The 25,757-nt window shown below is 42.9% G+C and overlaps 1 protein-coding gene across 6 annotated transcripts in view; it reads right to left on the reverse strand.

Moving 5' to 3' along the window:
* Positions 1 to 25,757, reverse strand: part of myo16 (myosin XVI) — a 114,402-nt gene that overhangs the window by 7,654 nt on the left and 80,991 nt on the right. For 5 of the 6 annotated variants that reach the window (XR_013093452.1, XM_076874870.1, XM_076874869.1 and 2 more), the window contains exons 25-34: positions 24,760 to 24,956; positions 23,714 to 23,794; positions 22,574 to 22,779; positions 11,046 to 11,148; positions 10,236 to 10,332; positions 9,867 to 10,140; positions 7,970 to 8,352; positions 6,641 to 7,870; positions 4,444 to 4,596; positions 3,407 to 3,492 (exon numbers count right to left, since the gene is read on the reverse strand). Coding sequence is in view for 5 of the 6 variants with exons in the window: in XM_076874870.1 (XP_076730985.1) it covers positions 3,407 to 3,492; positions 4,444 to 4,596; positions 6,641 to 7,870; positions 7,970 to 8,352; positions 9,867 to 10,140; positions 10,236 to 10,332; positions 11,046 to 11,148; positions 22,574 to 22,779; positions 23,714 to 23,794; positions 24,760 to 24,956 (2,810 nt within the window). In the remaining variant the exon portion in view is untranslated. The remainder of the gene's footprint in view (positions 1 to 3,406; positions 3,493 to 4,443; positions 4,597 to 6,640; positions 7,871 to 7,969; positions 8,353 to 9,866; positions 10,141 to 10,235; positions 10,333 to 11,045; positions 11,149 to 22,573; positions 22,780 to 23,713; positions 23,795 to 24,759; positions 24,957 to 25,757) is intronic. The other variant, XM_076874868.1, reaches the window with a different exon arrangement.

The following is a 25,757-nucleotide window of genomic DNA, read 5'->3' on the forward strand; positions in this document are numbered from 1 at the left end:
TTTTGCTGCAAAATTTCAAAGAGCCGGAAATGAGCAGGTCGAATCGTCTTACATTTCATGCATGCGCAATACAGGAATGTAAGCATTTTCAGTCATTCCAGTGTGGATTTTCAAATTTAGAAGAATTAGTCGACTTAGCATCATAATGGGTTCACCCAAAACCTTGGCTGATTGTGACGCACACTCGTTTTCACATCTTGGCTCGTGTGATTAGTGACCCTCGTAGGGACACTCCCTATAGGGCTTAAATCTGGGTCCCACCAATTGCTCTTAGAACTGAAGAAGCTTCTCAGATGGCACTTTTCTTTCCAAGCTTCTTAGGCTACGTTCACACTGCAGGTCTTAATGCTCAATTCCAATTTTTTGATCAAATCAGATTTTTTGTCTGCTTCTTCACACTACAAATAAAATGTGACAGCAAACGTGCTCTAGTGTGAACCCTCAAGGCGGCCAACATGCGCAAAAAGAAGACGTCACACACAACGCGCTCTGTTTAGACCCAGACCAAACAGTCTTGTTTGACTGATGGCCGTTAATATAAAGACTTGTTTCGGATTTTACGTTTCCCAATTTTGCTTTAAGTTATTTTGTTATTTACATATGGCCTAATAATGATCCTTATTGCTGTTTCAGAGAGGAGCGGTGCTTCAAAGGATAGTTGCAGATTTCTGTCAGAATCTGCAGATTATACAGTACAAATAAAATAGTCACGTTTCTCCAACGCTGTCTTCCCAACAGTTTCACTGGATGGCCAGGAATCGTTCACGATGTCTTCTCGGGTGCTGATAATTGGCGTCTGTCTTGTGTCAGTGACGTAAAAGACGGATTTAATGCGACCTGACCGTTCAAACAACTGTCGCTTTCTGAAACATCAGATATGCATCGGATTCAGTACCACATACGAAAGTGACCCAGATCGGATTTGAAAATATCGGATTTGTGCCGTTCACACTGTCACACCATGATCGGATATGGGTCGCATAGGGTCAAAAAAGTCGGATTTGATGCGCTTTCGCCTGCAGTGTGAATGTAGCTTTAGACTACGATGACCTGGATGACTGAGAACCTTCACAGACATAACGAAACGGACTGATTTGATTTGTTGCCCTTTTTTTCTCTCATCTGCTATGTCACTTTTTTTCTGGAAGTTTAAATTGGTTTTATTTGTTATTTTGATAAGTTGCTTTATTTATTCAGTTGAGTTCTTTCCTGCTAACTTTGGTACAGGCCCCAAACTATGATGTGGGGTTTTTTTTTAAACATGTAAAATAAAACCAGTTTTTCATCTGTGCTCCACCTGTGTGCATCATCTTAAAAGTTAAAATTAGACTTTCTATGACACACATTCATCAGTCAGTGGTAAGGCTCAGTTTTCAAAAGGTTCGTCTACAACCATACGGTAGTTAATGAGCTCAACATAATGAGATTCAGAGTATGTGCATTCATGTAAGCATATGAGTGCAAAAAACTAAACAAATATAAACCAAAAATATTTTATCCTGTAATTATACACCTGTCCTTGGAAGCACAAAAAGCTCACATCACAAGTGATGCATGCCACTGAAAGAGGCCACTTCCCTGTCCACTTAAAATGTTAACAAACCCAAACAGAAACCTTATACAGGGAGTGCAGAATTATTAGGCAAGTTGTATTTTTGAGGAATAATGTTATTATTGAACAACAACAATGTTCTCAATGAACCCAAAAAACTCATTAATATCAAAGCTGAATGTTTTTGGAAGTAGTTTGTAGTTTGTTTTTAGTTTTAGCTATTTTAGGGGGATATCTGTGTGTGCAGGTGACTATTACTGTGCATAATTATTAGGCAACTTAACAAAAAACAAATATATACCCATTTCAATTATTGATTTTTACCAGTGAAACCAATATAACATCTCCACATTCACAAATATACATTTCTGACATTCAAAACAAAACAAAAACCAATCAGCGACCAGTATAGCCACCTTTCTTTGCAAGGACACTCAAAAGCCTGCCATCCATGGATTCTGTCAGTGTTTTGATCTGTTCACCATCAGCATTGCGTGCAGCAGCAACCACAGCCTCCCAGACACTGTTCAGAGAGGTGTACTGTTTTCCCTCCTTGTAAATCTCACATTTGATGATGGACCACAGGTTCTCAATGGGGTTCAGATCAGGTGAACAAGGAGGCCATGTCATTAGTTTTTCTTCTTTTACACCCTTTCTTGCCAGCCACACTGTGGAGTACTTGGACGCGTGTGATGGAGCATTGTCCTGCATGAAAATCATGTTTTTCTTGAAGGATGCAGACTTCTTCCTGTACCACTGCTTGAAGAAGGTGTCTTCCAGAAACTGGCAGTAGGACTGGGAGTTGAGCTTGACTCCATCCTCAACCCGAAAAGGCCCCACAAGCTCATCTTTGATGATACCAGCCCAAACCAGTACTCCACCTCCACCTTGCTGGCGTCTGAGTCGGACTGGAGCTCTCTGCCCTTTACCAATCCAGCCACGGGCCCATCCATCTGGCCCATCAAGACTCACTCTCATTTCATCGGTCCATAAAACCTTAGAAAAACCAGTCTTGAGATATTTCTTGGCCCAGTCTTGACGTTTCAGCTTGTGTGTCTTGTTCAGTGGTGGTCGTCTTTCAGCCTTTCTTACCTTGGCCATGTCTCTGAGTATTGCACACCTTGTGCTTTTGGGCACTCCAGTGATGTTGCAGCTCTGAAATATGGCCAAACTGGTGGCAAGTGGCATCTTGGCAGCTGCACGCTTGACTTTTCTCAGTTCATGGGCAGTTATTTTGCGCCTTGATTTTTCCACACGCTTCTTGCGACCCTGTTGACTATCTTGAATGAAACGCTTGATTGTTCGATGATCACGCTTCAGAAGCTTTGCAATTTTGAGACTGCTGCATCCCTCTGCAAGATATCTCACTATTTGTGACTTTTCTGAGCCTGTCAAGTCCTTCTTTTGACCCATTTTGCCAAAGGAAAGGACGTTGCCTAATAATTATGCACACCTGATATAGGGTGTTGATGTCATTAGACCACACCCCTTCTCATTACAGAGATGCACATCACCTAATATGCTTCATTGGTAGTAGGCTTTCGAGCCTATACAGCTTGGAGTAAGACAACATGCATGAAGAGGATGATGTGGACAAAATACTCATTTGCCTAATAATTCTGCACTCCCTGTATAGTCGTGCTCTAACTGTGTGTGTGTGTTTAACTGTATACATATATGCATCCCATGACAAGTTTTAAACACACCAAGGTCAGATGCACTTCCGTGTGTTACGTAAAGTGTTGGGGAGTAAGGTTGCAAAGAAAAAACTGCACCTGTTGCCATCTGTACATAGCTTCTGATGAAGGCACCAAAAGTGTGTCTGTGTGTTTAAGTGCCTGTCTTTGTGGTTACCTGAGTATGATGACTATCCATGTGTCTGTGCAAAGAGGGGGTGCTGGAGGAGTTTGACTTGCTGTGACTCTCATCCTCCAGCGACCCTGAACACAAAAAAAGAAGCGTTTCACAAACCACGGATATCTGTCTTCTCAAGTCTTTCCACACACAGGCAGGTAGAGTCTGAAGGACACACCGTTTTTCAAACACAAGCAATCTTAGAGAGGGCTAAGAAACTGTTTTCATGCAAAGAAAAATGTTAAGGCAAGAGTATGGTTTGGTTGCAAAACTCTCTGGGTATTTAAGAATAAAGTAACCACTCTCTGGTTCCAGTAAATCCTTCTCAGTTTCTCAGGTCACCTGATTATACCATTTAATTTCCCTCTCGTTATTTGTAACTCTAACTCCACTTACCAATCTTCCCAGCCTGCAACTACTTTTATTTCAGTCCACTCCACAATGAATTGAAGTGATTGTGCGGATCTGGCATTACAATGGCTAAAAGGAGAGTTTGCAGCTAAGACTGGCCTGGTGTATGACTTTGTCACTCCACAGGTAGAGCCGGTGGAACTGTATTTCTTATTTACAACCACATGGCATTTTAACTACTTTTTACTAACTGTAAACTATAAGTAGACTGACACCCATTAATCTCTAGATGCATAGTTACGTACCAACATGACAGTGGTGAAGCTGGCAGGGTCTTAATATATGATAACAGAGGTTGTAAAAACAAAACAAAAAAACTCAGTGTGTCTTTGCTTATCACCTGAAATGTCATGAAGGTGCCATGTCAGTTTTCCTTAATGTCACACTTGAAATTTGTCAAAAACACATTGTAACCTTGACATTCATAAAATATGGAGAACTTATTTGATTCAATCCAGGCACTGTATGTGCACAGCTTTGGATTTCAATTTTTGCCATGCTTAAAAACCACTAGCAAGTCCGCGCCAAGCTTTACCAAAGTAACCTTGAAGAATATAGCGGGTCATTGCTATTTAAAAATATCTTCCTAAGATTGTGAGTGTGAATGTGCAACATTGGGCTGTTACCGTTTGAGATCTGGTTCCCGTTCTCTACAGGGGCAGAGCTTTGTGAGTGGGGAGAGTGGTTGTTGGCGTTCTTGTCTTGTAGCTGGAGAGATGGTGAGGTGGGGGCAGAGCCACAGTCTTCCCTCCCTGGCAGATTGATATTAGAATTGAATCCTGGTGGGAATATAACAAGAGGAAATGCAACTGCATATCGGTGCATGTTACAAACGGTAATATCCATCATGCATAATATCATCAGAATACCCTCTCTTTATATATTTCATAATATCTGTCTGCCTTTCTCCCTTCTGCTGCTCCTTGGGGCTCAAATGCTACACACTGCATGAGTAAGTAACTGTGGGTGCATATGTGTGTGGCAGTGTGAATGAGAATTCATCAGCTGCTGTCCCACACAGAGAATGTTTGCCTCCCGGTCCATCCATGGTCACAAGATGCCTAAATATAAAGTTACCAAACTGTACTATCCCATGGGATAGGTGAGTTTTTACAAGGGACACAAGGCCATGCAGTGAGACAGAGCCCATGCGCGTGTTCATGCTTATGAAAGATGAGTCATTCAGGCACAAAGACCATAATAAAAGCTAAATGAAATTGGAAATTTTGGATGGTGCTGCTGAGGTATGATGTGTCTCATGACTCTGATTTCCTAAAGCCTGCCAAGACCCCCTGCCCTCTTTCCCTTGCATTCCTGTGGTTTTCTCATTCCCTGAAGATGAGGAAAGGCGGGTGGAGAAAAGAGCGTCAGCTGCTCTGCACTTCATGTCCGGGATAGCAACTGCAACCCCTGGGCAGTCCCACAGCGTCAGGTATCACATTCAGTTATTTAACAGCCGATAGGGAACGGAAGTAGAGCGTTCTGTTAAGCCCACTGGCATCTCTCTACGCATGGATCTAAGAGGGCCGCCTTGCTTTGCCCACTCAAAATACACCAGTGCTTGGTTCCCTGTCACACACACCGTTTCCATGACGCCAGCACTTTTCCCGTACAGTTGCAGGTGCTGACGAGGGGTCAGACGCAAGATGTCATGTGATTCAAATGCGTAAGCATGTTCACTTGCCCTCATACCGTCTCTTATAAGGAGTTCAACTTTTTGACCACTGAACTTATTGTATTTATAGAACTATGAGACAACAGCTTTGATCACAGCTCAGCTAGCTTCACAATCAGCCTCTAGCATGGTGTCTAGCTGATGCTTTCACCTGAATTCTCGAATATGCAAATAATAGTCCAGGACGTGCTGTTCAATGCTGCGAGGCAGTCTCGCTCCCTTCAGTAGAACCTGAGCGAGTTGTTAAATATTTCATAGCTATCCTCTTGGTTCTCCTGCTCATGTATTATTAACCCAGCCACAACTAATACACTTTGAGGAAACAGAGCCTCAGACAGTAGGGTGCGACAGTTTCTCAAGGTGGAATATCAGTGATAAGTTTACTTTTCACGCTCTCTCTGTCTGGGTTTGAAACCTTTGACCTAAGGGACCGGAGTTCATTTCATTCACTATGTGTGACAAATACTGTTTGTTCTTCTTTTGTAAAGGTCAGCTTTTTCATCACTACACACAGTTTCTATGTACTTTACATACGTGCAGAGCTATAGCACACAATAACAAAGCTAAAACATAATTACAGTGCAATGTGATGCTAAGTGATTTACACAAGCTGGCTCATTACCTAACATATTAGAAGGCAGCTGCAGCAGCCAAAGGGCACTACACAGGAGGCTGTAACAAATGGGTTGCCTCAAGTAGGCCAAAGGGGGTTGCTGGTTACAACATCTGATCTAATGTAAGGGGTTTCCAAATGTAGGTCTGGATAACAGCGCATCTTACCTCTCTACTACTCGAAAACAAAACAAAATCTGTGACAGATTTATTGACAAAAGATATTGTTATTACCTATTTAAGCACGTAAAACTACTCCTGCTGTACAGAAGGTAATCAGATGGCATGCAATAAATCATCTGACCTAGGTCAGGATGGGATTTTGATCATAACCTCACAACTGTGGGCAGACAACAGCAAGAAACACACGTGCATTCAGTGAATGAATGGGAAACTCTTTACAAAATGCAAAAAGGTTCGTATATTGGTGGTTTGGGAAGCAAATTAATACATATGCAATAATTAAAGGAAAAAGGGGGAAGTGCATGTACTTCATAATGTGTATGTACACGAGGAGTGTGTGTCTACTGACAGACCTCCATCTCTCATCTTGCGGCCAGACTTCCTCAGTAGGCTACGTCCAGAGCTGAACAGGGTGCTGAGTTCATCCAGGGGGCTGGTCAGGGGCCTGCCGTTGGCTGGGTTGAATAGCAGTGGAGACGAGGAGCACGAGTGAGCTCTTCGAGGCTCAGGACGAGACACCTTCACAGGGGAATAGGGAGGAGGCTTCCCCAGCGGCTCCCCGCCTGTTCTTTGTGAGGACGTTTTGGAGGAATCTGAGCTCCCGGTGACAGATGCTGCTCGTGTCAGAGCCAGGAAGTTGGCCTCAGGTGGGAAGGGGAAGTGTGAAGGAGGTCTATAGGGTGGAGGTGGGGCACTAGGAGGAGGAGGTGGAGGAGTGAGTGGAGGTGTGGACTTCTTCTCTGGCATTAGAACAGTGAGGCTTGGGGAGGAATCAGCCCTCTGGCGGGCGTACTGTGGGGACAGGGGGCTGTCTGGCCCAGTGGCATAATTGAGGTTTGTCTCAAACACCGGCAGCTTTTTTACTTCTAGGGGGGTTAGGGGTGACTCATCAGAAGCAGGAGAACAGGTGACAGGGGAGGGCGGAAATACAAGGAGTGGAGGGCGGTGGGGAAGCAAGTTGGGAAAAGGTGCAGGAATGTCACAGCTGCCATCTTTTCCATGCTGGCTTTTGGGAGCTCCACTGTTTGATGTGCTATGTGAGTGAGCAATGTCCAAAGCAGCAGTCACCCCCAATGCCAGTCGTTTAGTCTCTGCACTCTGAGGAGGGGATGTCCCCAATCCTAATAAGTTGAGTCCTAGAGCCTCCAATTTGGCTGGTTTGGTGACAGAGGCAGCAGCTCCACCATCTTCAGAAGGGTAATACTTCATCTCCTCGTAGACAGCTTCCGAGTCGGCTTGCTCTGGGCTATCAGGCGGCTCCTGGAGGCTTCGTGCCCGCTGCTGGGATCCCAACATCTCTATGTAAATGTCTTCTTCATCTTGGCCCTTGAACAGACTTAGTGCAACCCCTTGTGGAGCATCTATGGAGGCTGCTCTCTGCATCAAGCCTCCAAATCCCCCGCCACGTGAAAGCAGGGCCAACTTTACATCAGCTGGGCGTAGCTGATGGAGCTGGGGTGCTACAGCATTAATCTCCTCATATGAGCCAGTCAGCTTAGTGTTGGGGCTGCGCTTGGGTTTCGGGGGTGGTACCTTTCTCATAGTTGTGTAGTCATCACTATGGGGACGGGGTTTGGACAAGGCTAAGGAAGAAACAAAACAAAGAAAGCTAAATCAATATGTAACAGCAATGAGGCACCGCCATCTGTTATATCTTTGACAGTCCAGTAGAAATTATTTACCTGCTGGGTCTGTGGGGGATAGCTGGGATTTAGGAGGGCTTCCAGCTGGTGAAGCGTAGCCCTCTGGAGTGGAGCACTCTTTGGCGGCCATCGTCAGACCTGCACTAACTGCTTCATAAGATGCACTCAGACGAGTATTGGGGTCCCTCTTTGGTTTAGGAGGAGGTTGCTTACGAGGAGAGGAAAGACCTCCCCCGCCTGCTCCGTCCTCATTGATATGGACAACTTGCTGCAAGGCTGGTTTGATGGGTGGATTGGCAGACGAATGGACCATGTTCTCAATGGCGAGCGGGGTGGGTACCGAGCTGGAGCGAAAGTGGCGAATGACTCGACTTCCGCCGTTGGCAGGGCCTTCATGCACTTTCGTGCTTTTCTCTGCCACTCTACAAATGGAAATAAGGAACAATGAATTTATGTTTAAAAGGCGACGAGTGAGTTTACTTTATAATTAATCAAACTCAATATACGCTTGCCTCAAATGTCACTTCAGAGGTTTAAGATAAATTGGGCAAAAGGAGGAAACAACCAAAGAGATTAAACCTAATGTCCTTGCTGTAATTTGATATCATCCAGTTTGATATTTCCTTGGCTAATCTGGGTGAGCCATCTGTTAGTTTCCTGATTGCAGGCAGGCATGCGGTCGGGGGTGAGAGGTGGGGGGTGAGCATTTGTGGAGGTACTCAGGAGAGGCATTTTGAAAATCTGCAGTGAGATTACAGTAGGGGAATCTGGGGGAATGTGTAGATGTAAGTACATTTTTATCTCCTCTACAGGACAAAGGTGAAACCTGTTATCAGCTGTTACATGCTCAAGGACACAGAGTTTATAGAAAACATGTGTCTTATATTATTTGTGATCTCTGGTCTCCTTTCACGTTTAAAAAGCACATTGAAATGTGCTTTTTTTAGGCATGTGTGACAACAACTCAAACCTAAATAAATGTAGAACAATTTGCTATTTTGTCAAAATGTTTTGTCCTGTCAGGATTTTAGCCACCAGTATTTATCAAAATGAAATAAAAGTATTTTTCCTCCAACAACAGCAGTAATCAATAGAAATGATATAGCACTGCTTTCTCTGCAGGCAAAAAAGAACTTATAGAAATAATGCACATATTTATGAAGCATACTGCAGAAAGCATAAGAATATAGTACCTGTACGTACTTACGACTTTAATAGTGCTGAAATACCAATCACACTTGAGTTATTATGAAGGCCCTTCATTTAGCGCCACCTCTAAAAAGCTTTTTATTGCTTTTTTACACTTTTTCCAAGAGAGTTATTTAATTTCTTCCAAGTGTAATATACTGGTATATTAGAATGAGGTGAGGTAGAGATAAGGATTGTATTCCATAGGAGCAACACAATACGAAAACAATCTGATAGCGCGAGTCATTATCTGACTATCCATCATGAACCTCACAATTAAAAGTCTGCAGCACACAGGTATACAGTGACATCATTAATCAGAAAGCACATGCTGTGCTGGCATGGCCACACACAAGCACGCAGATGAATAAACACACACAATTATGAAGGCAAATGATTCCTTCACACAGTCATAAATCCTGTAAATGACTACGTTTGTTTTTCTCCGGGCTAAATGACGCTACAGTTACTACGAGGTCAGTGCCTCATAATATGAATCACATTATAGTGAGTAATGAAAGCTCTGTCTTAGTGAGAATATGGTCTTGGTTGATCGCAGTGACTATAAAATGTCAGAAAATGGCTAAAGGTTACGAAGATGTGCACTGAGAAAATGAAAAAAGAAATATCCATATTTTAAATTAGTTCTAACCAGGAGAATAGCGGAACTCTATCCTTGATCAAGCAAAATATTTGCTTTCTGATCTAAATAAAAGGGCGTACGCTGTATTAGTGTCTGCTCATTTACCTCCTGATTGGCTGATCTTCCTCCTTCCCCACCGGCTCTGGTCTTTCGCCAAGGGGTGGACTACTGCCAAGGGTGTTGAGCAGGCTATTGCCATGGCAGCGCAGGCGGTCGTTTTCTCTTGCAATGTCGGAGGCATTTTGGATAACCAGCTGGTCATAGGTTTGCAGTCCCATGTCTTCTGCCCCCTGCAGGAAGTGCTGCACACCGCACTCCTCTTTGTGTTGTAACGATAACCTGCGATTGACCCGCTGCCTGGCTAGCCAGCCGCGAACAACTGAGACATTGGGTGGAGATGAAGACACAGTCATCACAGGTGTCATGGCTCGAAAAGAAGATGGTGGTAGACGATATTGTTGTATTGAGTATTACCTTTCTGACAGGTGATGATCTTTTTATGTAGCTGGTGGCAGCGGTCGTTGAGCTGGTCTGCCTGCCAGTATCTCAGAAACACTTTACTGCTGCCCATCTACACAGACAACGAAACAAGAAATCTAATAAAACATACACATATATATCAATTTTTTTTTTTTCATCAGCTAAAAGGAGCACTTAGAGGACCCTGTGAAGCTGTTTTCTTTTAGAAATCTCAGAAGAGTGTGACCTGCTAGTTGAGCGATGGGAGACCGGTGATGTAGCAGTAATTTATGATAATCAGTGGGTGTGGAGTGTGGATAGGGTGTGGGTTTGCATGCTGATAATGCATTCACTTCCTGGACATAGAGAGCTTTTGAGAGGTGACAGAGGTCACGCTATACCAGGTGCAAGGAATTGTGAGGGTGACATACTTGCACAGATAGCCCCTATTCATTCCAGCACAAGCAACTTGTAGGAGTAATGTGCGTGTGTTTGTGTGTGAGTGACTGAGTGAGTGAGTAAGGCAGGGTTTTATCAAAAGTATCTGTGGGCTATTGTGGAGGAGTGTGTATGCATGTGTGACCTGTGGGGTCACACGCTCAGACACAACAGCAGTCTAGCAGACAGGAGAGAGGGGGGTTGGAGGGGTCCGTGCTGCTGTGTGCGTGCGTGTGTGTGTGTGTGTCGAATTCTGATGAGGTGGGACAGCTGGAACAAGTTGTCAGGATTCCATGGGATCTTTGAAACAGAGGGTCAGGGATTAAGTCATTTGGCAAATTTTTCATTATTGATGGAGACAGAAAAGGACACTGGACACAAACACACCTGCCATCCCTGGAGTTTTGATTGTTGCAGAACTGAGCGACATTTTTCCTCCGGAGACAGTTTCTTCTTGTCTCCCAGTGTTGGGACAACAAGGTCTTTATATCTGTAACACGACAAAGAAAAACACAAAACATCAGAGCTCCAGGGATAAACACGCTGAACCTAAAAACCCAGACAAGACATGGAGGCAGCCTATTTTGGAAACAATGGGTTCAAGGGTCATTAGGGTCATTCAGAAGACAAGCCAAACAGCATCTGTTCCTATTGGCAGTGTCCATGGCAACCGTTGTTATGAATGGTCAGCTGGATGGAGTCAGTGGTTTGTTTATGCACTGGGTGGTGTGGAGAGAAGCAGAAAGTAAGAAAAGTGAATATAACTGTTAATGTGTAATAAGAGTAGACGTTTTTATATATTCTGAATTCTGAATACACACAGAAGAAAGAATGATTATGAATTATGGAGGAAATAAACTGACCACATAGAAAAATGTGACTGAACTGAAAACACAACATCCCTAAAGACAACCGTATGCTTTGTTGGTGTGAATATAAGTGTACAACAAATGTACTCAATAAGGTATGAAGATTTTTCTTGCTGTGATTGGTTCAGCTTAAACCTATAGTAAAGCCTTCAGCTTAATGGGAATTCAGTTTGACTTTTCCTTATTCCCTGCAGAGAAACTTAGGCTTGCAGTCTGCACTCTCATTGAGGAAAGACTGTTTTGTACAATAGGAAGTGCTTCCAGCTCTTTAACTGAAAAAAAAAAAATACAGAATTAAAAATTAAAGAAGCAATTTTTCCTGTGAATTAAGTATTTATCTATATATACACAGCTGATTGTTATACACTGGGGGACCGCACCGGTCCACACCCGATGCCATACCAATGTGAATGAGCTGTAAATATTCTAACTGCGCTGTTTATCTTCGACAGCTTACAGCATTACCATCTGTGACGGACAACTGGTTCACAAAGCTCATCCCAATGTTTATAAAACTACGGGACAAGGTGCACGTGTCATTAACAGAATATATAACTGAAAGTATGTCATGTCATGAGGTGCATACAGTAAATACAATAGGCTTATTCTGTGCAGAAATTCTGACTTGACTAACATTACTGTGCAAAAGTCTTGAGTCATTTCTTTCCAAGGAGTCAGACTTTCCTCAAATTTTTTAACTGTTCTCGAGCAAGTACTCACGGTTGTTATCTATGTAACAGATTTTGCTCAAATACAGTATATTTAATTCAGGTGTTTTTTAAACTTTCTTACAAATTAACACCATTATGTGATTTTTCATTGTTGTATTGTTCAACAAAAACACAGTTTTTTCACGAGTATAAAATACACTATAAAATACTTCCTATGTTTTAAAGTTCTTTAGATCTCCAGGCTTTTTAGGGGTCTTTCAAAGTTTTCCTTTGACATTGACTCATTTTTACCAGATTTTTAGTCTAGCAGTTGACCATTTTCAAAGGAATATTTTGTTTGTTTGTTTTTTAAGCCCATTAACACTGGCCTATGAATCATCCAAACATAAAAAGGTTAACCCCTCTAACTCGAGGGGTTAACTAATTTTGTGTCAACATATAAAAGACAGCTATCTTCAGGCACTTTGTTACTACAACCTGTTGTAAAAGCACATATTTGTTCCCTTTTCTTTAGTTCAATCTGTGAAAAATGCCCCCAAAAAACATACTTTGACAAACATGAAATAGTATTTTGGCACAAACAAGGTGATTCCAGAAAAGCTATTAGCCCGTATTGAGGAAATTGAACAAGTGGAGGAAAAAAATCCTAAAAAAAAAAAACTATCTGCAGCAGTATCGTAAAATCATGAAGAAATAGGATAAAATAAATCCAGCAAAGGCCCGATACAGGACCAGACAGCTGTACGTGAGCCTTCAGTTTATCCATCTACTGTTCACTGAAGCCTCATCAGAAATAGTCTCAGCTGAAGGGTCGCTGTTAAAAAGCCAGTTCTAAGGAAGGAAAGCAGGGAGAAAAGGCTAAGGTTTGCCAAATTACACAAGAACTGGACTCGAAATCAGTGTAAAACAGATCCTATGGAGTTATGGGTTCAAGTCATTATTAGAGATGGACCGATCCGATATTTAGTATCGGTATCGGTCCGATACTGACGTAAATTACTGGATCGGATATCGGAGAGAAATAAAAAATGTAATCCGATCCGTTAAATATCAAAAAAGCACCTCACAAAACTTGCGACATGGCGTAACTGTGTGTATTTAGAGCCTCGCTACCAAACCGGCATTTCATCTCCGAGGAAGTGATCCCAGGGAGAAGTAAAGCAAGTGTGTAAGTTCATCTCTGAATGTTTGTAAAGCATTCCCACGTTAAGCTTAACAACCGATATATGGAGCGACTGCCTCTTTTTGCTGCTACTTCAATCATGAAACTGATCAATGATCAGCTGATCGGCTTTTCTGTCGCTAGTCTGTCTCCCTTGTTTGTTTTTGGCCCACTTCGCGCCAGAAAGAGGAAACCAGTGGCTGAATAACAGCAGCACGTTTAAGCTTGATCAGCTGTTGTTAGAATTTATTTAATATTACTTTCTACACCAGGAGATTTTTCTACGTAGCTGACAGCTGGTAACTGTGCAGGGGCGGAGCTAGCAAAGTTATGCAGGGGGGCCGATAGGGCATGAACAGGGAAAAGGGGGGGGGGCACAAAGACATACTTTTCTTTCTTATTCTCATTTAAAATGTTGAGCTTTTAATAAATAATTATCTGAATCTTACACCCAAAGTTTTAATCTTATGTAAAATAAATAGAAGTCCATTACTGTATATAGTAACTATTAAGTCTAATATACACTAGTAAGCTATAGTACTTTTTCCTTTGGGAAGGTACCATCTGTGCAGTCTGCAGTTCTGTTGAAGAAAGATGTTGAATCTATTTAATTATTCTTGAAAAATAATTTATTTCTGTGCATTTTTTCCCCCCACACTGCATCAAATTAAAGTTGATTACGTCGATTAAGCATCATGAGGTGGAGGGTGGGGGGTGGTTCCCTATTTTTTTTGCTGGGAGTTTGCAACCCTATTAGTTAGATTGCTTAATATTTCTGCTAAGTGCTCTTTAAAATACCAGAATAGGAAGAATTGAGTAGGTTTAAGTTTATTAGATTGATCAGTATTGCTGAACTATGAAATATTTTGGGTGCAGTGTATTTTTTTTTTTTTAACATACAGGTATAACAGAATAGCTTTAGTGTTGTTGTTTATTTAAACTTGAGTATGAACTTGCAATATATAAAAAAAAACAGTTTTATTGATTAAAAAACACTATATCGGATTCATATCGGTATCGGCAGATATCCAAATTTATGATATCGGTATCGGACATAATAAAGTGGTATCGTGCCATCTCTAGTCATTATCAATATGTATGGAGGAGGTCAGGACAGAGGTACAATAGTGACTGTATCAACACTGCTTAAAGATATGGCTATAGGCTTTTGCACAGCACCCAAGCAGCAATAACACAGTCACTTATACAATATAAAGTATATATTGTAATATACCTTATAATATATATTTTAATATATTATATTAATATAATAATATATAACAGTGAGTCAGTAATCTAATAGTGTATGAAGTAAGGCATGACAGTCACAGAAACACAGTATAAGAATGCTAAAAAAAATCAATATTTGGCAGGAAAAAAGTGTCCATGTACACTACAATTATCATTACATCTTATAATTAAACTTTATATTTTACATAATACGTCTAATAAATATTCCAATGTACATTTTGGAATCATGTTTTATGCAAAATACTTTAAATTTTTAGGGGCCAAAGAGCTAAAGATTAATATGCTGAATTTGTCACTGGTTTCTATCTTTATTTTTTCCATAAATGCTGTAAGTAAAGCTTCCTTTACACACTATTTCAGACACTGGTTTTTGAACATTTGTTTTTATTAAAAATCTGTTATCAGTACACTAGTCTGTCTTTTCTGTTCTCAATGGGAAACATTACTAGCTGATGATGCCACTCTGCTGACGAGACATATATAACAAGCAGATGGCTGGAAACATAAACCACTTGCGCTGTCAATAGCGAGTATGCGAGTGTATATGGATATGGGATGTGTTTGATTTACAGAAGAGGGCTATGTCTGAACTCTCCCTAACCCTCTCTCTGTATGGTAATACCAGTTCTGCAGACAGCACACACTGTCCCTGTGGGCCCATAAAATACAAAGGAACTCTGTAAATCCATGACCTCTCCAACGAGGATATGAAAACCGTCGATGGTCCCTGCTTTAACAAGACCTAAGGGGGCTTCATGTGGAGTCAAAGAAGTGAAATAACCCTTTTAAAAAAGCTTAAATGGAGGGTTACACTGCGCTAACGTGGTTCACTGTGACCAGAGGGCTGTCACTGACCTCGTTGACTGAGCATCACAAAGGTGGTAATGACAGTGCATTTGTAATTTAAACTCTTACTTCCTTTCTGAAGCTGCTCCTTAGACATATTTCATGGTGGCAACATTTAGTCAATAATATCTGCCGACATTACTTTCTATGTACTACCAAGAAATTTGTATTTTTATCTATCAGTGGAAGGTAATGAAGATGTACTTGGAAAAAAATCATATTTAAAAATGACTTTTATTCTTGTGGACTGCATTTGTACCTCGCTCTGTAAATACTTATAAATCTTTCACATCCAATTTTGGATAAATGATAAGAACAACACACATCGAGGGCTGGGGTTGGAAGAAACAAGGTTCAAATGGTCCTATTTGACCTCACACATTTGCAGAAAATAAACCTGGCCACAAAACACATATGGTATCATAAAAGACAAATAAAAGCAACAGTAAAACAGATTTCATCGTAAATCACCCTGGTTACCAGGACACTAATGTAATTTGCTTCAGGCTGCCACTTTGACTTAGTCGAGTGGCCTGCGAGGCTTCAGTGTGTATTTCTGTGTAGGCATGGCTCTGTTTGTATTCATGAGACTACAGCAAAGTCAAGGATAATGAGTAATTTAATGGGCTGCCATTCTGATTAGTCTAGAGCCTGGGATTATTTCTGAAGGAGAGACACATTGCAGGGAAAAGATGGAATAAAAAAAAAAGAAATGGTACGAAACTGGAATGACTGTGTGGACATGACAAAAGTAGGTAGTGATGATGAGGGAAAAATACAAACAGTGGTTCAGAAGAGAGAGTAAGTGAGGAAAGAATGAGACATCAAGTGAGAAAGAGCTCTGGAAAACAGCAGTGCAATCCACCCCCAAATCAGCAGTCCAAGCAGTGATCATAGGTTGGCACTGTGTGCGCTGGACCCAGTGGAGCTGAGAGAGATGAATGGCAAATGGCCTGGATTGACTGGTGTTTTGTGAGTGGCAACCACTTAAATCAGGTATTGCTTTGATTTACAAAAACACACACACATCAGAACACACACCATTTACTGTATGAACAACAACAACAAAAAAAAACTGCCACATAGGCATTCAACAGTTTTTGTCTTTTGCTTTTAATGCCAGAGACGACTCACAAAAGCTGGAATCGTAACTCTGAAAACACAAAGAGATCTACAGTAAACTATCTTAAAGCTTAAACAAATCGAAGGACAATTTAAATCCATCCCTCCTTCACATCAGTGATAAGCCAACTGCAACTTATATTCTTAATATTCTTTGGCAAAGTTCCCAAAATCTGGAAGGGTGCACTGGTGCGCCCACTGCATAGAGGTGGTGACCCAAGTGACTGAAGTAAGTGACGCCCTGTCTTAAAATGGTCTAATTCTGAGTTCCTAATGGAAAGTGTATCTGGAAAAAACAAAACATTTTATAGTCAGAAAAGTCATGTGTTAAATACAAAGCACAACAACAGCTGCAGTATGTGTACTACAATGTTATTGTAGCATGTAGTAATGCTATTGAAGCCCTTGATAATCATTAGTAATGCATTTTTCATATCTACCAAAAGCATTTAATTCAGTAGATCACATCATTTTATTAGAAAAACAATTCTCAGTCAGTTTAGATGAACAGTCCCTTAAATGCTTTCATTGTTGTCTTTCTGACAGATCTCAGGAGACTCCAGTGGTTTTCAGTTCAAGTCCACTTGCCATCTGGACAGGTGTCCCACAAAGATCTATTCTTAAACCCCTTTAATTTACCCTCCGCCACCCAAAACTGTAATGTACATTTTTATGCAGATGATACTATTTTATATGCTGCTTGGCATTCCATTCATTGCCATTACAAATCTACATTTTGCTTTTTTTTTTATAATTTCAGAAATGTCCTATTGTGGAGGTCAACGCGATCTCCGCCGACGGAAGCGGGTGGGCCAGCAGGGCGGCGTCAGCCAGCGCAGACTTGGCTGCGGAAAACGCATGGACGCGTTCAGGCAGCCAGTCAACCGGATCTTTGGCTGTTTTACCTTTTAAGGCAGCATAGAGCAGCTGTAGCAGGTGGGCAGCTCTGGGGAGAAAGCGGTTGTAAAAATTTATCATCCCCAAGAACTCCTGCAACGCTTTAACCGACGTGGGACGCGGGAAAGCCGAAACGGCCTGGACTCTGTCGGGCAACGGAATCACACCTTCAGCGGAAATGCGGTGCCCGAGGAAATCCAGAACAGGCAACCCAAACTGGCACTTGGAAGGGTTGATGATCAGGCCGTGCGCTTCCAAACGCTGGAAAACCTGGCGCAGATGGGACTCGTGCTGGCTCGCTGAGCAGCTGGCCACCAATATATCGTCCAGATAAACAAAAACGAACGGCAGCCCACGCAAAACGGAGTCCATCAGCCGCTGAAAGGTCTGGGCGGCACCTTTCAGGCCAAACGGCATGCGCAAAAACTCGAACAAGCCGAAGGGGGTAATGACAGCGGTTTTAGGAACGTCTTCGGGGCGCACGGGAACCTGGTGATACCCCCGCACCAAGTCAATTTTAGAAAAAATCGACGTTCCGGCGAGATTGGCAGAAAAATCCTGAATGTGGGGGATGGGGTAACGGTCATTCTCCGTGGCATTATTTAAACGGCGGAAATCTCCGCATGGCCGCCACCGACCGTCCGATTTGGGCACCATGTGAAGCGGAGAGGCCCATGCACTGTTCGAACGCTGTACAATGCCAAGGCGCTCCATGGCTGCAAACTCTTCCCGAGCGACGGACAGTTTCGAGGCGGCGCGCCACCCCATGCTTCGTTACCGTGCTAGAGAAATTAGGGACAGACAGCGATGGAAACTCTAAAAGCAAACGCTGAAAAGCATCCCCGGAGGTCACTACATTAGCCCGAATCAGGGGTTCGGCGGCCCGAGTAAAACAGGGTAGCGAAGAAAACGAGAGAGCATCGATTAAACGTCTGTTAGCGACATCGACAAGTAGTCCATGAGCACACAGGAAATCAGCACCCAAAATAGGTACAGAGCTAGCAGCAACAACAAAGTTCCACTGGAAATCCCGGCCATGAAAACAAACAGTCACCAACCTTTCCCCAAACGTTTTGATGGGAGAGCCATTAGCTGCAATGAGCTGCGGCCCACAGTTCGCTGCTAGTCCGTCGGCAGTGGTAGGGGGAAGGAGGCTCTTCTGGGAGCCGGAGTCCACGAGAAAACGTCTCCCGGAGCGCGAGTCCTCTATGAAGAGCAGCCTTTCTGTATTGCCAGCGGTCGCGGCTGCTACGGCGCGCTGGCAGGTCCGTTTCCCTGGGCCGTGAAAGCGCAAGGCGGCAGGCAGCGACGCGCTCTGTCGCCAAAACGCTGATGGTAGAAACAGATGCTCTTTCCGCGGTGCCGGCGTGTAGCAATCCCTGCCGTCAGCAAGGGGGCGGATGCTCCGGGGGAGGAAGGTGGAGGCGTGGAAGGTGCCGCCGGCGTGTCCGTAGCCAGGGCGTGAACGTCGAAAGTGCGGCTAGCCAGGAGAATGTGATCCGCTTCTTCAGCCAGGGAGCGATAATCCTTCACAGGCAGAAGCGGAGAGTTCGCGAGGACAGCTCTCACGGCGGCCGGTAGTTGGCGGAGGAAGAGGTGCACGAAGAGGAAACCACCGTCATCCGGCCCGAGCAACGATAGCATGTTCTCCATGAGCTCGAGCGCTTCGGCTCGTTCGGCGTCGGAGAGGGCATAGCGCCGAAGAAGCAGCTCTTTGAGGGCGGCGTATTTCCCTTGGGCGGGTGGGTCCCGGAGGAGCGCCATCGCGCGACGGGTTGCCAGCGGGTCGAGCGAGGCCACCACATGGTGATACTTCGTGTCGTCAGCCGAGATGCCGCGAAGGGCGAACTGAGCCTCCACGTGTACGAACCATGACGGGGGGTCATGGAGCCAAAAGTCCGGCAGTTTCAGCGCCACAGCGAACGTAGCTGCAACAGGAGGCGGAGGTCCGGCGGCCGCTGATGCATCCATAGCGGAGTGTGCGTTATCTACGGCCCGTTGCATGCTCGAGTCAGGGGTCACCAATGTGGAGGTAAGCATCAACGACACAGCTCTCAGTTCTCACTCCTTCTTTATTCGTCTCCAACATCAACTGCTCATATCGCGCCACAAAACACAGGAACACACTTCCTATACACTGGGTGTGAGTGGAGCCCTCTAGTGGTCCACCACACTATCATACATGAACTTGATTTAAATTCTGATAAAACTAGGAACTCTGTGGAACACCTATCAAAAAATTAAGGATAAATATTTTATTTACACACAACAAGATCGACAGAACCCTAAGAGCCTTCATCTGAAAGTTAATGGGGATGTGGCGAACAACACTAGAGGCCAACTTTAAGCCAAATGAACAACCATCAAGTGCAGGATTTACCAAGGAGATGCTCTGTCCCCACTGCTGTTCTGCTACAAGACTGGCTATGGATACTGACTACAGAATTGAGGAATCTTTTGGCGCCTCCTCTACATGGAGTAGAGTAAACGAAACACTGATTCACTGATCCAAACCACTAGAATCTACAGTAATGACGTTGCAATGTCATTTGAACTGGAGAAGTGTAGTCAGATGGTGAATAAAAAGGGAAGGTAGTCAGAACGGAGGGAACTGCAATACCAGAAGGCAACATTGCAGACAGTGAGGAAAGTTACAAGTATCTGGGAATCCCACAGGCAAATGGGAATCATGAAGATGTTGTTAGGAAAGCTGCAAATACCAAATAACTGCAGAAATTAAGCTGAATGGGAAGAACAAGATCTGGAGAATCAACACCTATGTACTGCCAGTTGTCAGATACCCTGTTGAGATCAGGTGGCCAAGGGAGAAGATAGAAGCCACTAACATCAAGACAAGGAAGCCTTACCATGCGTGGAGGGTTTCATTCCAAGGCCAGCACCCTGAGACTGTCCACTAAGCGTGGTAGAGGACTAGTGAGTGTCAAATCCACTATCCAGAAAAAAACAGCAAAGATCCATGAGTACATCAGGAAGATGGCCACAAAAGATAGTGTGCTTAGTGAATACCTCAGGTAGCAGAAACCCGATAAAGAAGAGGAGCAAGAAGAGTTACCATAATGGAAGGACAGGGCCCTGCACAGCATGAACCACTTGCTGATAGAAATGGCTGATATCAAGAAATCTCGCCAATGGCTGGACAAAACTGGACTGAAAGATAGCAGAAAGGCACTAATCATGGCAGCAGAGGAGCAAGCTCCAAGCCCAAGATCCATGGAGGCTGGGGTCTACCATACCAGGCAAGACCCCACCCGGGTGCAGGCTGTTATGCAGGTACAGGCTGTTATATGCTGGGCTGTGCCTGAGACAATCCAGAGAGAGATAGCGCAACAGGAAACAATAAAACCAATGTTGTTTGAAATTCCCAAGGTCAAAATACAAGATCATTGTAAAATTCTGAAGCCTCATGTTTCTGTGTATCATACAAAACCAACAAACCTATTTCCTGATTTCATTAAAACACTTTGAGGGAATATATTTATCTAAGTGTTCCTATCACTATTTGAAAACTGTGATGGATTCATGTGTACAGTAAAATCTACAAACGTCAATCATGTGGACAATATGTGATGTCTGACTCACTGCTTTCATTTTTCTTGTTTCAAAATCCATTTAGCGGTTAAGTGTTTTTTCTAGTCCACTAGAAAACCACTAAACCCACCAACCAAACTGAGCTGAATGTAGTGAAAGTGCAAAAGTGCATGTTTGTTTTTTCTTTCTAACTGCTCAGTGTGCGGTGTGCAGATAATTGAAGAACTTGCAACATGTGTAACAAAAAACTGGCATAGCTGAATTTGTTAAGTAATGTGTTAAGATTACAGCATTACAGAGAAATTGAATGTGATTACAGTAGTGAGTTACTTTGAATAGAAAACCAAACATTAAGAGGCACAGCCATTCCTTTTCTTTAACTTCTCATAATTATGTTTTGACAACTTCAAGAATGTTGCTTCAAACTCATTAGCAGTGAAAATACTGAACAGGTTTTTGATTCATCCACTCTTTCAATTGAGGTTAAGGAAGTGAGGAGCTGGTTTGCACAAGTTTGTATGTATGAATATGTGTAGATGTGCGTGTGTAGGTGGTGGGTAGGAGGATTGTGTGTGTGTCCAGGGGGGGTGATGTTTACAGCAAAGTAGTGGAAACTTTTGAGGGGGGTCATGTGACCAGCTTTGTCGTCTCTCATTATCTGCCAAGAATGTTCATGTTAATCCCTTTATCCTCAAAAAGAGAGAGAGAGAAGCTAAGAGAACAGAGGATGAGAGAGAGAGAGGGAAAGGGGGTGGGGAGGTGGTTGGACTTAGAGGTAAATCCTCTCAGTATTTTACTGGTTCTCAGAATCAGAAGACAGGAAAAACTGAGACAATTAACTGAAGCTGAGGAAGTGAGACATAGAAATGGAGGAGAAACGGAATGTCAAAATCACATTGTTTTCTCTGTTTCTCAAAAAAAGAACAATGAGTAACACATGAAGGCAAAGCGTTTTTTTAAAAAAGGGGTAGTAGCAGATAGTAAGGGAAGTCAGGTGATGTGGAGTAACTGTCAAAAATAACCGTCAAGTGCAGGACAAAATGACCTTACGTACAATTGGTTAATGCCTGTGTGTCACGCTGACATGGGAAATGTCTGTGGTACTCATTAGCAGCAATGGTCTCCCATTATACCTAAAAAAAGACATTCTGGGTCACGCTGCACTCGTAACAATAAGAGTCGCAGTGACTTTTCAATTCAAATATGTCGGTCTGCCTGTGAACTCGCAGTACTGTAGGGTATATGCCCATGCATTCATTAGCAGTCATTTGCTCTGAATCTTTAAGTCTACTTTCACCTGCTGGATGTGTAACAGATAAAGGGAAGTTTCGCAGTGACCTGCTGGGAATGGTTCGGTATAACTGAGATGAGTCAGAGAGACAAAGAAGCAGTGCAATATGTCAAATTTAAGACCTTTCCCTAAAAGTAGCATCTGAGAGCTAAGAAAGATGTGGTCATAAAGTGGATCAGCATACGGAGACAAAACAGTAAATTAAGAGGAGAAGTTTCGATAGTTACAGCACTCTTATCCGCTGCTATAACACTGACCTGCTGAGGAAGCCTGGAAAGGACAGGCGCACGGGGTAACCATAACGGATCATGCGCACCATCTCAAGCACCCCGATGTACTGCAGCTGGGTAGACACATGGAAGCTGTCAAAATTGTCTGGCTGACAACTAGAGTTGGGTCGCACACACTCCACGAAGTGGGGAGTGCAGGCCTGCAGTTTGCTAACCAACTCTGACAGTGTGTTCTGGAAGAGAAAGAAAACACAGAGGAGATGCATTCAATTGCACATTTTTAGCGAGTCGATCACAATAGCCTCGTGGCTGTTTTTACATGTAAAGTAATTTAGAGAGGAAGGAAGGATTGTCTGACTTCATTTGATGTTTGACGTGTGTGCTGTACAAACTGGAGCAAAATTACAATGTGTTTGTGACAAAGTGGTGTGATTTTGGGGTGTGTTTTTGCCTCTGGAGAAAACAAAAGCACAAAGAGCTCTTTGCTCTGTCTACGGGTGTGTGAGGGAGAACGCGAGAAAGAGCTTTTCTTCAATCCCTGAATTCAAAGATGCTCCATTCAAGGTCACATAGACCCATAAACACTTACATCTGTGTTTTTGCCATTCGTCAAACTAACGTCAGTCTATGCACTGCATACCCTTAGGTTTCAGTGCTCAATACCTCACCCCTCATCTTTGGATGCCACTAGCAGCATTCACATAACTGTCTTCCCTCCAAACATGCGTATGCACACACTCAAATACGTGCCCACAGAACACAGTGGTTTTTGTTCATTGTTCATTCATTCATGTGGAGGGCTTCATGTTTGGCTTGGTACAGCATCATTCTTCAGCCCACTCTCTCCTTCCCTGCCATTCCCAGAGGGACTCGTTGACCACAAGTCCACAAGTCCGATTGTGCAATACACTGGTTTCATTCAAACCAAAGGTACTGCTTCTCTCAACCACATTTTAGGCTTCTTGCGTCACCACCAAGAAGCCGCTCTCCCCTGCTCTCCTCTAACTGAAAATTTGTGCTTCTTTATATAGTTGTGAAATCACAGCACCCAATTCTAAACAGTAACAGCATAGTAATTCACAAGATTGACATAAATTCCTTTGCTTATTCCTGTAAAATTTCATTCGCTTGCAACTGGAAGAATTATGTAACGGGACGAGATCATACCCTTAGCTGGACTGCCACTGTGGTGGGTCCACAACGCTCTAGTCGCTGGAGGAAGGAGCTGGAGCCCTTTTTCTTCAAGATCTGGAAGCAGGAAGCGATAATACAGGAACTTATTAGACAGATGAACCTCTTGAAGGGGCCATTGATGAATACGGAACATTATCATCACATATCATCAAATTTGTGCAGCCTTAATAAAACCATGTTGATATCTTTGATAATTGGTGTGGTTCTTGCAATCAGATTAAATATGTAGCATATTTAGAATTCAGACACAGTTATGATTTGTCATATGTAAGAAGAGGTTCAGTGCTTCACTGTTATATTTACAGGCTTATACACCGAGCAGCAAAACAATATTGCCTAGTGTTACCGTATAAGGCTGCTGGGACAGATCAGTGAGGTTAAAGGGGCCTTGTATAAGCCTTTGCTCTAGATGGCTAATGAGCCACAGAAACAGCAGACAGGGCCTCCTGAAGGTTATACAACCAGCAATCACATATGTGCACCACTACACTGTACTTTCAAAACATTGAAACAAATAAAATAAAGAGGGAAAAACAGCTGAACGAAGAGACTTGGGACACTATCGTTTTCAGGTGTGCTTTTTCGTGTTTTGAGAAAAATGTATAAGCACACTAATGCCCCCAGTTCATGTGCACGTGCATACATTCTTGCGGAGCTTTTATCTCTTGCAGGGCTGCACAAACAAATCTAATTCCCAGATGTTTATATATAGCAGTGTGGTGGGAAGAAGCCTAGATTAGCCTTTTCTTTTTTTGTTCCTGAAAAATACCACCCCAGTTTTTCCATCGATTGATTTTAGTGGTCACTTTACAGCAGAGCTTTCTGGGTAAACATGTCACCAAGTCCTATTTTCTAATATGCAGTTGAAATGGGAGTGGCCATGTAATATTTTAGTTTACTTAAATCTAGTGGTCACGCACTAAAAATACTATAAAGGTGAATTGATGTCAGTGTATTGGCTCAAGTGTAGGGTGTAGCCACAGTAGTGGACTCATCCTACTGTGTGCAAGGTACCGTACCTTAGTAAGATCATGGTACCTCCGGGGCTGTTGGGGGATTGAGCTGGCACTGACAAGGGAGACTGATGGTATCCTGTGGAGCAACAAGGCAGCTTTAGGCCCCCTCAGCCCTATGCAGCTCCGGGCTGCTGGCACCAAGGAACCAGTCTGAGTCAGCTTGGACTGGAAGAGCTGCTGCAGCAACACACTCTCACTGGCTGCCGGGCACAAAGCACATACATGCAGAGAGGGAGGAAAACATAAGGGTAAGAGAAGCAATAGCATTGGTTGAAAAAGTGGGTGGAAGCGAATATGGAGAGGTGAGAAAGAAAGAAAGATAGAAAAATGAACAAGGACAGAGAGAAATATCAGTGGAGGAGTGTAAGCAGGGAGGACGCATAAAATCAATCTGCATGTAAACAACAATCAGTTAGGCAACAAGAGGGGGTGGACCATGTCACTCTATAACACGTGGAGCGGTTCGCAACAACAATGAGCTCATTCAGAAAGCCAAACAACATGTGTGTGAACGTGGGTGTGTGGCTCTAATCTGAAAGGCTGAGAAAGACACAGAAAAAAAGGAAAGAGAGAGCGAAGGAGAGGTGGTAAAGGATGGTGGCAGTTAAGCAAATAAAAAACAAGACTTCTTTCAGGACTTAAATACTAAAAGCTCCGAGCTAATTGCCTTTTTATTCATGGCAATCACTTCGATCATCTGAATAATCCATGTAGCTTTGTCTCGATCAATAATCTATTTTGAAAGAAAAATCTGGAAACAGTTTTTTGTTCTTAACTAAAGGTTTTTTTCACTCATTTTAAAGAAAAATATAAATCAGAGCAGTTGGTGACACAAAACAGACACCAGGATTGCTTTTTTTTTTGTTTCATTTTTGGTATAAAATGAAAGACAATGACACAATTACTAACCAATGACGATGATTATATTTAAATGTATCATTTTTTATAAACAGCTCAAACGCTATATTAAAAAAAATATGCAGGGGTGTTTAGTTTTATCA

The sequence above is a fragment of the Maylandia zebra genome, linkage group LG16, assembly GCF_041146795.1.
Source record: "Maylandia zebra isolate NMK-2024a linkage group LG16, Mzebra_GT3a, whole genome shotgun sequence".
Taxonomy (NCBI): domain Eukaryota; kingdom Metazoa; phylum Chordata; class Actinopteri; order Cichliformes; family Cichlidae; genus Maylandia; species Maylandia zebra.